This window comes from Nipponia nippon, unplaced genomic scaffold, assembly GCF_047370975.1.
Source record: "Nipponia nippon isolate SJK-2023a ecotype South Korea unplaced genomic scaffold, ASM4737097v1 scaffold_1, whole genome shotgun sequence".
NCBI classification, from domain to species: domain Eukaryota; kingdom Metazoa; phylum Chordata; class Aves; order Pelecaniformes; family Threskiornithidae; genus Nipponia; species Nipponia nippon.
Genome location: NW_028262290.1, coordinates 138,580,698 through 138,599,965, shown reverse-complemented (window position 1 = coordinate 138,599,965; position 19,268 = coordinate 138,580,698). Strand labels below are relative to the sequence as shown.

The window sequence follows — 19,268 nt, the reverse complement described above, 5'->3', positions numbered from 1 at the left end:
CTGATGCAACGCTACAGGCTTGGGGAAGAGTGGCTGGAAAGCTGCCCAGCAGAAAAGGACCTGGGAGTATTGCTTGACAGCCAGCTGAATATGAGTCAGTAGTGTGCCCAGGTGGCCAAAAAGACCAATAGCATCCTGGCTTGTATCAGAAATAGTGTGGCCAGCAGGACTAGGGAAGTGATCATCCCCTTGTACTCAGCACTGGTGAGGCTGTACCTAACTAATACTCAGTTTTGGGCCCCTCACTGCAAGAAGAACATTGAGATGCTGGACCGTGTCCAAAGAACGGCAAGGAGGCTGGTGAAGGGTCTACAGAACAAGTCTTATAAGGACTGGCTGATGGAACTGGGGTTGTTTAGTGTGGAGAAAAGGAGGCTGAGGGGAGACCTTATTGCTCTCTACAACTACCTGAAAGGATGTTGTAGTGAGGTGGGGTTTGGTCTCTTCTCCCTGGTAAAAGCGATAGGATGAGAGGAAATGGCCTCAAGCTGCGCCAGGGGAAGTTTAGGTTGGATATTAGGAAAAATTTCTTCACTGAGAGGGTTGTCAAGCGTCGGAACAGGCTGCCTGAGGAGGTGTCTGAGTCCCCATTCCTGGAGGTATTTAAAAGACATATAGATGTGAAGATTAGGGACCTGGTTTAGTGTTGGACTTGGCAGTGATAGATTAACGGTTGGACTTGATGATTGTAAAGGTCTTTTCCAACCAAAATGATTCTATGATTCTATGATTCTATAATTCTATATTACTGGATTCCACTAGATGAAAATACTTCCATAATTTAGCAACAAAATCTGTAAGATGAATACACAAAAAATTTTCAGTGGGTGGATAAAATGCTTAAAGAGTCTTGTAACAAGTACCAACTGGACTTTTCTTGCTGCTCTACAGTCCCTTGTCTTAGTTATCTATACAGCAAACTAAGAAAGAAAACGCTCTAAAAAGCTAATAGCTTGAATAAGGTAAGATATTGCTCGTTTTCAGTAAGTTTATAAAAATTACATCATTAGAATCTTATTAAGTAAATTTAAAACAGTTGAAAATATTCTTGTTATTCACTAGGTAGCTTATATACTATCTAGAGCTGCTGTTGACTGACAGTTGAAGGATAAAGGAAGAATTAAGGGATTCACATTTTGGAAGACAGATTATACTTGTATGATTACTTTCACTATTGTTTTTATCAGAGGAACAAGTCAAACATTGCTCACTACTGAGGGCAGGTGTCCCTGCTCCTGGAGAAAAGTGGGACTTCTTAATGATCTATGAGTGGGTTTCAGGCTTCTTGATGACATGGACTTAGCGAGTTCAAGAACACAACTCACTTCTGAGATTACTTTGTTTCCTTGAGCCTGCATCCTTTTTAAAACAGCTAGTGGCACTTTATATCTCAACCAGTTATTGGAATCAACCTTTTTTGGGACATCCTGGATATGACATTGGAAAGAAGAGTCCAGAAATTTGTACTAACTCTTAGCTCTGCAATTGAGTTAGGACATCACCAATATTTCTTCTTTTAGCTTTGCCTTTGCCAAAACCATTTCAGTGAGAAAGCTCTCTAGGGCAGTGACTATATATGTTTAGTTTCTAGTACACCCTAACCCTGACCACAGGGTGGTCCATGAGCATTGCAGTAATAGTAATAATGTATGACACTAACTGTGGGTTTTGAAAGGATGTGTATTCTGCAAATGCATTTCAAAGAAACGGAAGCAAAAGTGTCTTTTACTCCCTGAAAAATGGAACCGCTAAGCATTTATATTTAAATTAAATGCTTTTAGGAGTTCATTGAATGTTATTTAGCACGTATATTATAGCAAAGGCATGTTACCTATTGCCTTAGAATGAGGAATTTATTGCTTTTTCATAGTTATCTTTTGTATCAGCATTTGGCAGGTAACAAATGAAATTTGCTTGCTAAGGTTAAATTGTTTGTGCTGCTGCTCAGCCATACAGATACAGAGGATGAGACAATGGAAAAAAGTTATTTGCTTTTTTGGGCAGACATAGGAATATATTAATATATCGTGATCTTGACCTGTCTTTGAAGAAATGTTTATTCTCTGAACTTAATTCCTGTCTGAATCACTCCACTGAAATCCTGTTCATGCAGGAGATGTACGAATGGAATTGCAGACAGAATTGGCCCAGTGTGGTCAAGGTGCTGATGCTCAGAACAGCCTGAGGTCAAAGCAGAATGGACTCCAAGTATCAGTCAAAAAAGATGAAGGCTCTCTGGAACTTGGTATGAAAAGTTCCTGTTTCTCTGTCCATTTTCAGTACCACTGCATTTCCTGACTCATGCAGATTTGGGACCAATAATGCCTGATTCTCTCTGAACCCTGAATTTGTTATACTTTAGGAATATGAAAACATGCTGTTGAGTAAATACTAATGCCTAAACTTGTAAGGATTCCAGCCTAATTTTTTGGACTCCAGTGTTTTCTTTAAATTTCAAAAAACTTCTGGAAACCATGCTTTGCAGGTTTCCCTTTAGTCTAAGTCCATTTTGGTAGGCCAGTTGAATTTTTTTACATACCTGAGAAGTCCTTGTGATACAAGGTCGGAATAATAAATTTTATGTTTTTATTCTTTATGTAGGAAAAGTAATATAATGCCATCACTACTTTATTACTCTGCAGTCATTCTGTTACTATGCAACTTAAAATATTTCAGCCATCAGCATTTGGAGAAAGTTCATAGGTGTAGGGCACTCCATTATAATTTGCCTTTAAAGACAACATTTCTTCTAGTCGCCCTGCCTAGAAATGCAGTTATGGATCAAGACACTGGAGCTAGTTCTGAGGTGAGCTGAAGAGATGGTAAACTGAGAATGCACTGTATTTGCACTAGTATAACCAGTGCTCTAGGGCTCCAGTATTTCTGTTTATAAGTTGAGTTAATAGTTCTTGCTAATTGGAAATGTCTGGACCTTTTCTGAAGACTGGAAAAGTCTCTGAAGGGTTTTTGAAACTGATACTCAAGTTTTGGTTAAAAAAAGAAAAGTCTTTCTGTGATTTGAAGGTGCTCAGGAGAATTCAGCAGGCATAAAATAATCCCAAACATGTCAGCTTACTAGACCTTGAACTATCTTGTATTCAACTTGCTTCATTACATCTTAATATGAATTTAAAACAATGTATCAGAACTACTGTATGTGACAGGAGAGGACTCATGGTCCTCCACAGACAAGCTCACACCACTGCTCATTATCCTAGAAATCGACGTGCTGAAGCAATGTTCACGTATTTTCTTCCTAAGTTTTTCATTTCAGTGTGAAAAACTTAGGAATGAATAACCTCCTTCAACTTATGTGTCAATGCCCAAAGGACTTTTAACTCATCTCAATTTAAATTAATGACCTTAGTGATAGTACTAGCAATTGGACCATGGCTCTCATGAGCCAGATATTTGCATATGGAATTTGATTAATCCTGCTAGCTATTAATTTTCACTTTTAATTAGGTGTGATACTATTGCCGGAAGAAAATACAAGACTACTATCAGGCACAGACAATGTTGATTTTCTATTGGGTACTCTATTCTGTTTTGTTTGGCTGTGCTAGGTTCCCTCACAATGTCTGTTTGGATAGACTCAGAAAGGTACCATAGGCCTAAAAAGTGGTCTGTGCAAGTTCAGGGATAATCACTGCAAAGAAGTACCATACTGAATGAATATTACTGGTTTACAAGAGGTAGAGAAATTGGTGTACAGTATTCCTAGTTTCCAATAGGACAATCTGTATTTCTTTGACATCTCTGCACTTTGGGAGCATTGCAACGTGGTTACGTATGTCATAGCCAGGAAAGCAACATGCAGCACTTGGCTTGCCCAGCAGAGCCAGTGCCCACGTGCTGCTTACTTCTGAGCAGATCCCTGTATGAATTAGCAGACCTTGACAAAACCACCAAGAAAATATCAATAAAAATTAATTGAGTACCCTTGCAATACAGTAGCTGTCTAATCTTCCCCTTCCTTACCAGAACAACATTAAAGAAACACACCTCTTTCTTCAGGGATGAATTTTAATAGATTTTGATGTCCATTGACAGAATGAATGAATGAATGATCAACGTTTATTAAACAAATACAATTGGAAAGGGAATATATTGATTTTTCTTGTTGAAATTCTAAGAGAAGAAAAACTTCTTGCCTTTGTGATCACAGAAGACTTCTGAGAAGTCAGTATGCATAACTGGCAAGGGCACAGAGTGAAGATGAAGGCATAAAAGTTAGCAGGGACATGCCAAATTCCTGTTGAACTGTGGAATGGCTTCCTCTGTGCTTTTAAAATGCCTTTCCTGAAGTATTCATCTGTTTGTAATAAATGGATAATTCATAGTGAAGAACACACGGTTTTTATGAAAGGAATCGGTACTTTTGCAATAGAATTTCATATACTTGTGCAAGCCCTTTTTTGTATTTCGTAACATCTCATACAGATATACAATTTCTTTCTGTGGAAATGTACACTCCGCCAACATCAGTGCAAGTTAAATCTCTGAGACATCTTTGTTCAAATTCAGATTTCTAGAACTCACCCATGAATATCTATGTGGAAAGTGACTCAGCTGTATCAACATTCTAATGCTTTTCTTTGGAAAAATACAGTATAAGACACAGTAGCAACAAAATATTTGAGTAAAATGTGGAAGTATTTTAATTTTATTAAACTTTTACATTAAGAGTAGGTGATTGGAAACTGTATCTAGAAAATGAGTAATACTAATAGAGCATGTTAATAGTGCACGGTGCCTTTGTCCATTGTGTAGTACTGGGAAATCCTCTTTTTAACCAGTGTGAACACATTATGGTCTTTTTCACCTTCTTCAGAAGATATGTCTAGCCATGTGAAAATGGGCATTTTCTTCAGTGTGTTATATGTAAAGCAAACTAGAGTGCAAATTTTGATTAAAATGTTGCTCTGTGGCCTTTCATATAAAAACTAATTTTATTTAATATTACTTTCTACATGTATGCAGAAAATGGCAAACCAATATTAATAAAAGAAGGCTTATAGGAATGTGGATCGAGAACAATAGATCCTAGACAAAGTTTATTTACCTAGCTAGACTTTCATTTCAAAGTTAACAGCACTCTGTGTTACTGGTTGTTAGACATTTTTAACCCACTGTAATTTATTCCATGGAAGTTTAATGCCCTGCTGAATGGAGATGGGGTGAATTTTCAAAAGTCATAATCCACTGAAGTAAAAAATCTTTAATGACAACATAGGCAGTAGGCTTCAAGAGTTTAGTTTAAATTCTTTCTAAAAATGTAAAACGTAGGGCAAGAGTTAATAGGATATTTCATACGGTTATATTTCAATCCTTTCCCAAATCTTTATAAATTCACTTGCATCTCCACTGTTAGAAATATTTGGGCTGAATTCCTGCACTTCTAAGGCAAAAAGCAGAAAGCTGTAAAATTGTAATGTGAAGATTTTCACAGTGTATTGTAACTCATTTGGTCCTTCAGCTCACAGATTATTATATGGGATAGTATAATGTTTTCTAAATTGAAAGAGAAATGATGTTTTACAAACCAAATACCTTCCATTTTGCCTTAACTAGGCAAGAAAATGAAAACAAACTAGATAATACAACACTATATTCATCCCTCTGCTCCTCTAGGATTTTTACAACTGACTTTAGTGATGGGTCAGGATTTGGCCCATAAATTGAGCCGAAAGACTCCACATATTTCCTATGTATTCCAGAAACACAGTGTTACGCTGCCCCTTTACTACCACCTTTGGAGCTGCCTAGTTCTGGAAGTACCTGTAACTCAGACAACACCTCCTTTTTGTTTTGTCCTGGAAGCTCCCCTGATGCCAGCCATAAATTTTTACAGCTCTGCTTGGCCTGAGCATCCAGGCACCAAGCTTCTGCCTGAACCCCACAGGAAAAACGCTGCTGCTTTGCTAGATTTTTTTGTGGTCTGCTGGACAAGAGTTTAGGTGGCATTAAATGAAGCTAGGAGGTGACTTGTTCAAACAAACAGGAGGAGAGGGTTCCTCAGAAAGTCTGAAGTTAAGAGCTGGAACTACTGGTTGCAGGGTGTTTCAGATACTGAAAGTTTCAGAGACAAGCAAGTTCTTGTAAGTGATATTTGTTGAAGATGATTAAATTCATAGCCAGAAATCCAGCTTAAGAAGTACTTGATCTGCAAAGGTTTGAAGATGGGAAAGATTTTCCGGTAGAAATAGTATATTCTTTCCCTGATTTTGGATTCTTTGACAAAAAAAAACTTTTAGCCATTGTTGGATACATTGTACAGGACTAGGTGGACTTTTGGTTTGACTTGTTAATGTTCTCAAGCTCTTAAACTAAATTCTCAATTGCAGTCACTTCCATTTTCTCTAGGAGCTACCTTTTTGAAGGAAAAACAACGAGGTTCCTTCTTTGAAAGACAAGAGTGACAGCGGGACCTGTCTTCACCCCTGATTTCCAGGAAAACAGTGGAACATTTCTTAGGGCTGGCTTTTCATGGCTTCCTGCTGTGGATCTGTGGTTTTGGTTCCTGGTTCAAAGTTCCCAGCTTTTTCCAGGCACTTAGAAGAGCCTGGATGTTTAATTCTGAGTCTGATTTCCACTCTGCAAGTTTGTGAAAGGAAAAAGAAAGCCCTAGGTTCTTACAAAGAGCTGTGCTGCCACAGCTGAGAGGGCAGCACTGGCAGAGTGAAGCAAAGAAAAAGGAGAAAGAGAAAAACACCAGTTAGGGCACTACTTCCTGAAGAAATGTCTCCACAATTACAGTCTAAGTCTGATTGATTTCAAGTGCCTATCTGTATCTTTAGATGACTAAACACTTTTTAAAAGCCTGCTTGCTAAACATTTTTTCTAGTCACCAGTGAACAAAACAGCCTCAAGAAGACTTGTTTCTCAGATTCTAAATACTGGTGAAAATTATTTGTATGATTAAGTCAAACCCAAAAGATAACAGAATAGTTCCAAAAGAAAACCTCGATATGGGAAATCTCCTATATCTAAAAGCAAGGAGGAGCAGTAGTAGCACGTCTGTACACCTTGCTGTATGAGTAACACAGCACAAGTTTGAGCATGCTTGCAGATGCATAGGGAGCAGCGGACTTCAACATGACTAGAGCATTTCAGAAAGCATTTAGACAGAGCAATCATTGTCCTGCTTCCAGCCTGCAGCCTTTGTGTTCTCTCCATGGTGTTCTCTCCAGGGCAAACTTTGTACCATGGGTCAGATTTTTCTTGCTTACCCTTAGGCATCTAGATGAAGAGCATTTATTCAATCCTTGAAGGTTCATCAATAGCTAATGGAGACAGAGGAGGTAGTTCATTCTGTTTCTCTCTCCCTATTGATTATGGAATAAGCCTAGATGAATAGTTTAGACCTAAGACCTGCATTACAGGTGAGTGAGGTGATTCCCATGCTAGATCATGGACTGGGCTGGCACAGAACATGTTCTGACTCTTTCCTAATATGTGATGGCAGGCCACCACTTTCTTTCATCAGCTTGTTAACATTCACAGGGCTTGTGTCAGTGTCACAGCTTAGCCCACAGTCAACATGAATGCAAGGGAGAGGAGACTCTAAAGCAAAATTTGACATGGTAATTCTTAAGTATTCTCATTGGAAACTAGCCATGGAAGGTGTTTTATTGCATTTCCTGAAAGTTATTTGAGACTTGTTAGTTTTCAGACTTATTTATAACAGCCAACTTACATTGTGTAGAGCACTGTGAAACTGTAACTTATGCTAGTTATTTTTCTTTTGCAGAACAGTCCACTGCAATATCTTAATAGTTTACGATCAACAACTGTTAAGAATTATAATGTCTTTAAACAAAGCAGTGTCTCTACTGTTTTAATAGTGCCCTCATCTTTCTGTGGGTAGAAATTTTCTAATTAGTCTTTGATTCTTAGTCAGATCTCAAACAGATATCAACTGATATAGGCACTCTAATTTCAGTGATGTTAAATTTCACTGAATTTATATCAGCTGTCATGAGCTGAATTTATATTAGCTTCTGGTCTCGCATAACCTCTGTTGTATGAATGATGAAAAAAGCTCAGGTAGCCACATTTTCTTTCTAACAAGGGCCATTTTGAACAAGCACAATAGCTCATAGATTAAAACAAGAAAAATAGAGAATTTAAAGCTGAGCTTAGCACAGTTTATAGTATTAAGTTGATCTGTATGAATCCTAAGGTAGATCTACACAAAAACTGCAGTAACAGTGCATATTAAGTTCAATTTCCTAACTTAAGGACAGTAAAAAATTTTTACCGTCCCTCTAGTTTCTGTGTGACAAAAAAATCTGGGGTTTTTTATGTTTAAGGGAAGGGTCCCAAGTGATTGCTTTACAGAATATTGTTGAAAACTTCAGATGCTTCTCTTTCTATGGCCAGTAATGGAAGGAGATCACCATATGAATTCTGTAGGGCTCTGTGCAAGGACCTACGCTGTTCAGTATATTTGTAAATGACCTATGAAAGGTGAGTGAGAAAGCTTGTTGATGACACAAAATATTTCAGAGTAGAAAAGAGCCAACAGTGAGGAATGGCAGAAAGATCTTACCAGAATTAGTAAATAGGCGCTAAATTAAGGAATGAAATTCTTTGGTAATAAATGTAATAATGTAACACATGGGGAAAAAATAAATCCCAGCTTCATATATAAATGGGATGAAATTTTGGTGTTATGACAGTTCCATGCAAGCATCATTTCAGTGCTCATTAGCGATCAAAATCAAATAAAATATTATGAATTAGCAAAGAAAAAAGGAGTGACCACCATAAAAGACCATGGTTCTGCCACATCTTGAATATTGTGTGCCATTCTGGGCTTTTCATCTTAAAGACAGGACTGAGAGTAGAACTGAGGAGGCTCAGAGAAGGAAACAAAGGAAATTCAAAGGTATAGAATGGCTTCTGTGCAAGGAATTATTCCTGTGACCCAGGAGGCTGGTACTCAAGGCAGGAGAAGTGATCAATATTTGTTTACCACTATGAATAGGTATAGCTGAGGCTTGTACTGGTGGTCTAGAAGTAGGCTTCTTTTTGTAGCTAGAAATCATCAAATTTTCCACTCACTGATATTTGTAGAATAAATATGTAAAGTGTAGCAGCAAAGTGTAGCATGGGAAATGTGGATAGAGACTGAAGTTTCCATCTGGAGAACGAACGGTTCTCCAAAGAAGGTGTCAGGACCCAGGTTCAAAACAATCAGTAAGAGGGAACAGAGCTGTGGAACTCATTGCTGAAGGATGCTATGGAGGTTACAAAGGGTCAGGGGAGAGTGGACAAATGCACAGAAGAGTGGTCTACTGAGAGTTACTGAAATGGAAAACATATATACAGAAACCATATCTAGCAGAGGAAACTAGAAATATTTGACAGCTGGGAAAAAATTAGGGAACTATCACATGCTTGCCACATTCTTGCTCTTCTCCAGGCATCTCTTATAGCTGCTATTGGAGACAGGACATTTTTCTAAATGAGTCTTTGGTCTGATCCTGCATAGCCACTTTTGTGTTCTCATTTGACACAGTAGATCATGATTTACTGTTCCATTTGTCAGATTCATCTGAGTGTGCATTTTTTGATCAACCAATCCACATGTTTATTCTTTCCATGTCATGTAGCAAAAAGGCTTGTAAGTTAAAACCAGAGAGGTCTGTTTATGTGAAATATTAATGTATCTGGTTTTCCATGTTTGTCCTCTCTTTCCAAAGTATGGGTTTGTAACAGGTGCAAGTGTTTTCTGTGTTTTACTCCCCCCTGTTATAATCATGTCTCCATTAACTTTCATTCTCAGTTTCTTTTTTATGGTCAAATTTTTGTGGAATATTGGCTTTGACTTGTCTGGAAATTATTCACTGAATAAAATATTTCCATGCCACCAGTAACTTTGTACAGTGTGTAGACAGGTATAGAAAGAAAAAATTATCGAAGTAGCATAGTAAACGAGGTCCAGATTTTCCTCCACCCATTATGTAAACAGGCTTAATGAGAGGAAACTGGATCCAGAAAAAATTTTCTGAGTGCTGTCCTGCCTTAATAATAGTCCAGCTTACAGTTCTGTCCACCAGTACTCTCCTACCCGTGCTGTATCTGAGATATCTGACCGAGGAAAGAAAATTCTGAATCCTTGTATGCAGAGCGTATGCAAACACAGTGCTGCAAAATTCTTATAGTGCTATGCCAGCAAAAACAATCTTGGTTTTGATTAGTTATTTACCTGAAGAGAGAGATTTTTCTACCTTGAGTATTAGATTGTTTGTTTACATTTTCATTTGCCCTCAAGTAGTCATACATTCAGAGGAATAAATACATAATTTCTAAACTAATACTGTAATTATAGGTAATGAACTGTAATAGAGCTAGAATAGAAGGAAAAGAGTGAGAAATCAAGAGGCATTCTGTACCTCTTTGAATGATTATTTTTTTAAATCTCAAATTGATCAGTCTTAAATTAATGTTAATATACCTATGGTTGATTTTACACTGATAAGATATCTTAAATCACCACTTGAGGCCTTCATGGCTTCCCGAGATCCCTTTCCAACTTTGCTTTCTCTGCTCCAAATGTTTAGGTTTGACCTGACAAAGCATTCAAGGCTCCGTGTCTTGACAGAGAACTCCAAAATTTCTGAGGCAAATAAATTGCCTATCCTTTAGGAAGTCCTAAATGAACTACACTTATTCATTAAAATACTTTTAATGATGTTAAACTTCATAATAAAAAAATCTTCACCCTCAAAAAGGAGGATACAGAATGAATGGAGTATTCTATTTTAATGGAGTAAAAACTGAATCACAGATCAATTCCTGTGTCTTTTTTAATGACACTTTGGGATATTGTTCCCAGTGAAACCACTGTCTTTGCTCCTTCCTAGAAGCAGCAGCAGAAATGGAATAACTATTTGTCATTATCCGCTGGAAAAGAGTTACCAGGCAGTCAGCTCCTTGTACCTTTTTGATATCAGTAAACTTTACTAGGTAGTGGAAATTTGTACTTTCCATTAAAAGTACAAGACCGGAACAAAAAGGTCAGTCTGCCGTGCTTACTGAGTGCTTTTCCACTGACATTTGTAGCATTGGAAAAGCATTTCTAAATCTTTTTGCTCCTTGCTTTTGTTCTATACAGACACTGCTGACATCATAATAATTCAAAACCACTTCTAGCTATGCAGTCACAGAGGAAATCCCCCTCCTCAGCCCTTTTGCAACATTGATATATTCCACTGTAGTGGTGTTGTGGGTTAACCCCCGTGGACAGCTAAGCACCACACAGCTCCTTGCTCACTTTCCACCCCTCCCCCAGTGGGACAGGGGAAGAGGAAAGGAAGAATAAAAGCAAGAAAATTTAGGGGGCAAGATAAAAAAAAAGTTTAATAAGTGAAGAATTAGGGGAAAAAGAGAGAAGAAAACAAAACAAAACAAGTCATGCAAAGGCAACACTCAACACCTCCAACGGGTAGAGCGATGCCCAGCCAGTTCCTGAGCAAAAGATGGCTAACCCCCCCTAAAACCCCATCTATTCCTTTTAATTGCTAAACATGATGTTATATGGTAGGGAATATCTCTTTGGTTAGTTCAGGTCATCTGCTCAGTTGTGTCCCTTCCCAACCTATTGCTCATCCCCCCAATCTATTCACTTGAGGGGCCGAGAGAGAAACAGGGAAGGCCTTGATGCTATGCAAACACTCTTCAGCAAGAGCTAGAACATTAGTGTGTTACCAGGGTTTGGGGCAAAAATCTAAACCACAGCACCATATGAGCTGCTCTGAAGAAAATTAACTCTTCTCTAGCCAGGCGCTGTACAAATGGGCCAAACTTTTCAATGTTTCGTCTAGGAGTGGCACTTCGATGTGAAAAGGCAGCAATTCTGGTTATAGTGAACTTATTGATAAGGTAGAGGATTCAAGTTTCTGAATTATGTGCAAATATACTCAAAGAAGAGGACAAAAAAGCCACCATAGAATTTGGGCTGCCCGGTTGTTTTAGCTCTCCATTAGCCAGTTTAAATTGGCTCTTTTTTCATGCACTGCTAAAACATGTCTATGTTTCAGTAAGCTGGTTTTCACACTACTAAGTGCAAAATCTCATGGATTGGCATGATCTTTCCTGTATTATTGCAGCCTTGTGGTTGGAAAGAAGAGAGACAGAAGACAGTTGTGGATTAGTTCATGTGAAAATAACTGCTGCATTTGCAGAAATTCTATTACGCAGCAATGCTCTGTATTATTGGGTGTGTGGGTCTCTGAGGATTCATATAGCTACTTTCTATAGCACGTAGTATACTAACAGTATATGAAAAAGCAGTAGGCTGGAAAATGTTAGTGAAGAACAGTGAATTCTAGAGCTTTTTTATTAACCCTTGTGGGCTGTTTTTTCTAGTGCTTACACAGACACTTGACTAGGGAGGGCAGGTTCAGGCCTTTAATCATAAATGCAGCCAGTTACCCACATTGAAAATCACAAACAGAGGTCTTAGGGCTAACCGCATGACCAGAAGTCTTTCAGGTATTACAAAATCGATGACAGTAACGATCAATTGTATTTGTTAGATCAGGTATGAAGCAGTATAACATGCATGGAATCTGAATCATCCATTTCCATGTAATATACTAGTTTTCAAAAAAACCCCACAAGTATTGGATCTGTCAGCAACTATTTCAGAAAATACCTGCTTCCTTTCCTTGGTGTTCAGTTTTATACATCTGAAAAAGAGACCTTCCCTTTAAAAGGTTTTTATACTGTTATATCTTCTTAGATGAAACTTGTAGTGTAATCCTATGAAATGTAAATCATTGGATGCAGAAGGGAAAACAAAGGAAAAACAAGCTGTGAGCAAAGAAAAATATATGGGTAAGCAATCTGTATCCTACCTACAGATTGCAGGTATACTAGCTCTGCTAGCTAACTGCTTAGATTCATAGCAGGTTGACAGATTCATGCTAGACAGGCACATTTTTTCTTTTAACCACATTTCTCTTCTTATTTTGCACTCCTTCCCCATATGCCACAGCAAAATTATATTCTGAGTCTCTCCCTGTGACATCTTCATTGCTGCTTCATTAACCAGTGCACCATCAGTGCATTTCATTACAGCTTCTCTCCTGGCTCACTGTGTTGATTCTAAGATGCAGCTACAAACTGCTTATCAAAATGGTAGTCTGTGTTTTAATCCTTCCTTCCATTCAAAAGAGGAGGAAGTAATCTTTTTGGCACAATCCTAAGTAAAACCCATATTTTATCTATTACCCTTACTGGCCCACCAACCTGAAATGCACTGGGGAGGTATAGTGTGGGATGTGACAGATTTATTTACCTATTTGTTTACTGTAAAAGGCTGGGGGTGTACCTCCTATGTGATCAGTGTATTAAGACAATTTAGACTGATTTTATGTATGTGCCTTCAACTGACCTTGAAAAAATACTGAAGTTAATGAAAGCATGCTTCAATTCCATGATCGTTAGGAAATGAAAAGGCCATGCTGTGATAGATATCCTCCGTGACATATACCTCCAGTTGTACCAGTAGGGAGGGGCCATGATTTAAATACTAGCTGGTTTCCAGTGGGTTTCCTGGGTTGGGAATACACTCAATTCATTTTTAAGTGAAGAGAAAGATATAACTGCAAGTATGATAGGAACACGTAAATCAGTGCCAGAACAGAGAGGAGTAAAACAGGCATATTCAGGATCTCCTGTGTAGCCATGAAAAGGGAAATAAGAAGCTTGATGGCCTCTTCAGAGCAGTCCAAATGTTACAAAATGTGGCAGTGTGTCTGGTGTGAGTTTTTAGGGGGAATGGGACTAAGGGTGTTTTCAGTCCCTTCCCACCCACCCGCTGCCCCCTGCCAGTTCCAGCCCTCACTGCTATGCTCTGTCAGAGCTTTCTACTAGTGCTGCATGTTAGGCAGCTGTGAGGCTGCATCTGTTCTCTGTTTTCCACACAATTAAGGCAAAGAAAAAAAAAATATAAATAAGACAAATTGCTCTGACACTAAATTATGTGAAAATCTATGTCTGAAGATTATGATTTTGTAGGAACTTGGTGCAAGATTTTTTCTTTTTTAAAAATGTGATTTTGCAGGATTTTTTTATTACTACTTTTAAACTGGTGGCCCTATTTTTCTTGTAAATACAAAAATGGCTTTCTATCTTGCACAGATCACTTTTTGGTTTGGGGAGGAAAGTGTGAAAAAAGAAGTGAAGTGAGGAAGGAGAAATGTGTGTCATACTAGAGATACAGACAAGGCAAATCAGTAGCTAGTCTGTAAGGGACTATAAGAAAAGACTGTGACTCTTCTTGCATCAAATGAGGTACAGCACACAGTATGCACAGTTGTCAACGCAAAACTCATTAAAATCTTCATTATTCTTTTACTTATATTGTAGTTGTGACTGAAGGTCCCAGTCAAGAACACAGACCAATGTGTACTCATAAAAGGAGTAGGGAAATTATATTACTATTATTAGATTTATAATGACACGGACTCTGAACATGGTCAGGCTGGCACCACCAAGACAGCACCCTGACAGTGGCCTCCAGGGGCAGCAAAAATAAAAGAATGTGACTGATGGTGGAAGACACAGTCACTTTGCAGAGATAACATTCAAGCAAGAGTACTTCACTCTGAGATGAGAAATGGCCAGTGAAAGCCACATACAGACTGGTGATGACATGGCTGTGTCTCTTAGTTTTTGCAGTACTTCATTACATACTCATCACTTACAGGCATCATAACAGAAGTGGTTTTCAGGCTGAAGAATAAAGTGAATGACTGGAATTAAATCTGAAGGCCAATGTAAAAGACTGGCAAAGAAGAATTAAGTAATAACTGCTTGGAAATAAGAGGAAAACAGACATTTCTGTTTTGTTTTACTGAATACAAAGATATAAATTAATTTATCAAAAAAAATTCCCTATGATTTTGAAATCTGATCATTTTGTTCTCAGGTGGGAATGATGGGGTTTGTATTACATATCTCAATATATCTTTTCTTTCTTCTTCCCTTCTTTCTTTTTCAGGTTACCTGTGCAAATTTAACAAATGGAGGAAAAACAGAACTTCTAAAATCAGGAAGCTCCAAATCCACACTAAAACACATATGGACAGAAAGTAGCAAAGACTTGTCCATCAGCCGACTTCTGTCACAGACTTTTCGTGGAAAGGAAAATGATACAGATTTGGACCTGCGATACGATGCCCCAGAAACTTATTCTGAGCAAGATCTCTGGGACTGGCTGAGGAACTCCACAGACCTGCAAGAGCCTCGGCCCAGAGCAAAGAGACGGCCCATCGTCAAGACTGGGAAATTTAAGAAAATGTTTGGCTGGGGCGATTTTCATTCCAACATCAAGACTGTGAAGCTAAATCTGTTAATAACGGGGAAAATCGTTGACCATGGCAATGGGACATTTAGTGTTTACTTCAGGCATAACTCCACTGGTCAAGGGAATGTATCTGTGAGCCTAGTGCCCCCTACAAAAATAGTGGAATTTGACTTGGCACAACAGACAGTGATTGATGCCAAAGATTCCAAGTCCTTTAACTGTCGAATCGAGTATGAAAAGGTTGACAAGGCTACCAAGAACACACTCTGCAACTATGACCCTTCAAAAACCTGTTATCAGGAGCAGACCCAGAGCCATGTGTCATGGCTCTGCTCCAAGCCCTTTAAAGTAATCTGTATTTACATTTCCTTTTATAGTACAGATTATAAACTAGTACAGAAGGTGTGTCCTGATTACAACTACCACAGTGACACACCCTACTTCCCATCAGGGTGAAGACCAACAAGTGTCTGAGACTGAAGCCTGGGGAATAAAAGAGGTCATATGACAGGGCTGTAACCTCAAGGAGGAAGGCCACATCTATTGCCTGGAATGTGTCTACCCACTGCTGCTGATGTCAAATGGCTGCAAATATGTTAGTGGAAAACAATCTAATGTAATTTTTGCCCAGTCAGCTCCATGTATCAATCTAGTTGTAAATCACTATGGATTTGAAATAAAACCATACAGAGACACACACTCTTTCAGCTCACATCTATTGAGATTCCTGTTAAGAGAGCTTTCGTTGTCTGATATCTAAGGTTTCAGGATAACCTATCATCAAGCAAAATGGATTAACTAGACAGAGAATGGTTTCTAATGCAGACTGTTATGGAAATCTCTTTGAAAGTCCTTTGAGTACACGCCAATCAATAATCCCCACTCATGCATTCTACTGCTTGGAGTAGCTGTACTGGTAAATAATACTGTAGGAGTAAATACTTGTTAAAATGGGAAAAATGTGTGTCTAGAGTTCAGTATTCCTTATTATATGAACACAGCAAAGCATCGTGACTTTTTTCCAGCATACAGTAGGCACATTCGAGGTGGTGTTAGGTGGCTCTTTTTCCGTGGAGTGAGCCTGTTACTAGTAAAGATGGGCAAACATTTGGAATTTACATGTGGGCAGACATTCTGATTTCTTGTTTCTCTGACTCTTTAAGCTCTGATTCTTTAAACCTGGTTGAGTTTAGGCCAGCTAAGATACTTAAAAACTCTCCAACTGATCTCTTAAGAAGGAAAATGCCTGGCAGAGAACATGTAAGTTATAAGTGGCTGTCTTATCTTTATTACAAAATATTGTAACAAATTCAATATCCTAGTCTTCATTTGTATGAATGGTTTGTATTGTACATAATTTAACCAGTGTTATTTGAGCTGCTTATTAATATTAACTTGTAATTGTCTCTCTGCTTGTTATTGGTTAAAAACAATCAAGGAAATGAGGAATCCATTTTATCAATGTAGCTGTAAACTCCATTAAAAGACAGAACTATGTACAAAGCATTTATTCAGCTAAAGTATTGTTGAAAGCTATACATATACATTACAGTCTGTCTGTATTTAGATATTTTATTTCCAGAGAAAAAAAATGAACTGTACATAAAAATAAAAAATCTTAAAGTTGAGTTTCAATATGTACTGTGTAGATAGTAGTTTAAATGGTTCTGACAAGTGGATAACATTCCAAGGCTGACATGGTTTTCAATCTTGTCTCTTTGCATATGTACATATATATACATATATTTATAAATCTCTGTGGGTGCATGTTTGTGTGTGTGTATATGTACGTGTGCGTGCATATGTACGTGTGCGTACGTGTGTGTGCAAATACATATAGACATATATGTAGAATATATAAAAATTTCTCGGGCCCTATTCCTAACAAGCAGATCTCATTACTGAAGGTCTGGCTAACTTGAGTGGAAGCCCCCACTTGCGTAAGAAACTGCAGGAGCAGGGCTTTATGTAAAATGATTCATTATCATTTAGAAGTGGGGAAACATGGAGCCACTCTCTCTGTCCACAGGCCTGCCCTTGCCTTAATTCTAGCCTCCTCTGAGGCACTGATCTCTATGGAATGAAGAGATCCCTTTTTATGGTACAAGGGAATTTTCTTCCTATAAACAAAAAGCTCATAGCTTTTATATATATTTTTTTTTTCTTGTGTATAGTGGCATACTTTACCCCCACCATCCAGATAACCAGCAAGTATGAGGCCTGAAAGAAGGCTGCCCAAAGAAGAACTCAGTATTTCATCTCATATCTTTCAGCATTATCATTCCTGGCAATGCTTCTTTCCCCTTCCACCCTCACCACCAGGTTCTGTGCTCTTGTGTCAAAGCTGTGAATGCAGATATAGGTCAGCTTCCAAATATACACAGCATCATGAACAGCTTCTCCAAAATCCCAATAAACATTCCACTAATGTTTCAAGAAGTGTGAAGTTTGAAACCACTTCCAGTTCTGGACCTCTCTTGCTGGAATGAGCAGAACGTAAATGAGAATGAAACAAAGCAAATGGATAATATTATTGACAAGTAAATATTTTCCCATTGATGTATGAGTAGGAGAGGAGACTTCTTCCATATTATTATTGCTTTGTCTCCTTCAAACAGATATGCTTGTGGGAATTTCTTCGTTATACATGACATTTCCCAGGACAACCCTGTGACCCTGGATCCTGTGTAGATTTGGAGAAAGAAATCGTCCAAGCCATACAGTCCAGATTCTGATCTCATTCAGGAATATGCTGAGATACAATTATTTTTTTTTCTTTGATGGGAATTGTGATTATACTGGTAGTGTTTCCTCATTTGTGCTCTATGGAAAGTAACTGTTCTGAATATAAACCATAATCTGTGCTATGACAAAGAGTAAAATCTTGGCTCTGTTACAGTCAATGGGAATTTTGCTATTGAGTTCAATACAAATTTCCATTTAATAGTATGTAGAATTCCAGTGTTAAGTATGATTAACAATCTTAGCAATCTATATTATGATTGAGCATTACACGCTTTGTGTTCTCATTTATATTTCTGAAAAATGGATGTGAAATACTATTACTGGTACAGTTTCATTATTTTCTTTCTTTTTTAAAATTTCCCATAAATGTATGAAGTATATACATTCTGTTCATATATATATATTTATAAACTTTTCAAGTAACATGAATACAAAAAGGAAGTATTCATCATGCAATGGTTTTGATCCTTTTAATTGTCATAGTTGGTACTTTATCTGCTTCTGTCACAGTCATTCATATTATGTTTTAGTCTTAAGCCTTTGAAGAACTTGTTATTCTTCATAAGCATTCTTGAGTTTGAACTTGTAAGAGTTCTTTTGGTGATCTGGTTCTGAAACAGTGATCTAGTATCAAAATATATAATGTGTTACTTAGGTGCTAGTTCATTGCATTTCATTCAGTCTCTTTGGGAAATATTTTGTGTTTCCTAACTTTGTTAAAGAATGCTTTTTGTTTTGCCATTTGAAAAAGGAATTTAACGAACATTAATGTGCTTATTCAGTTAAACAATGTATGTATGGGTATCTGGTTCTTCCACATGAACAATGCCTTAATGGAGTGCTAGGCCAGGCAAATGTTGCCTCATTATAACTCACTAATTCTAGACGTAATAAAGATGTATATCTCTAAAGGTATATTTTTAGGATTAAAGAAGGTCGAGTTATTTATTTTTAAGAAATTAAGAGACTGGTTTTATTCACTTTTTTTTTTTTTAACATTTAAAGCATGCTTTGTGTCTTCTTTTCACTGCGTAGAGAAGTCACAAATAGGGATATTTTAATGGAACCAGTTATTCCTGTTGCAAAAATACATGGATCATGCACTTGAGTAAAGATCAATATATCAAACTTACCTTGGATGCAACAGTGATAGAACTTACGTGTTTTGAGAAAAGGAATCCAGGATATAGGAAGCAGG

The 19,268-nt window shown here is 37.8% G+C and overlaps 1 protein-coding gene across 2 annotated transcripts in view; it reads left to right on the top strand.

Annotated features, from left to right (window-relative positions):
* Nucleotides 1-16,953, top strand: part of NXPH1 (neurexophilin 1) — a 140,465-nt gene extending 123,512 nt beyond the window's left edge. For both annotated transcript variants that reach the window (XM_087756778.1, XM_087756856.1), the window contains exon 3: nucleotides 15,020-16,953. In XM_087756778.1, coding sequence (XP_087612904.1) covers nucleotides 15,020-15,781 — 762 coding nt within the window. In that variant the 3' untranslated portion in view covers nucleotides 15,782-16,953. The remainder of the gene's footprint in view (nucleotides 1-15,019) is intronic.
* The last annotated feature ends 2,315 nt before the right edge of the window (nucleotides 16,954-19,268 follow it).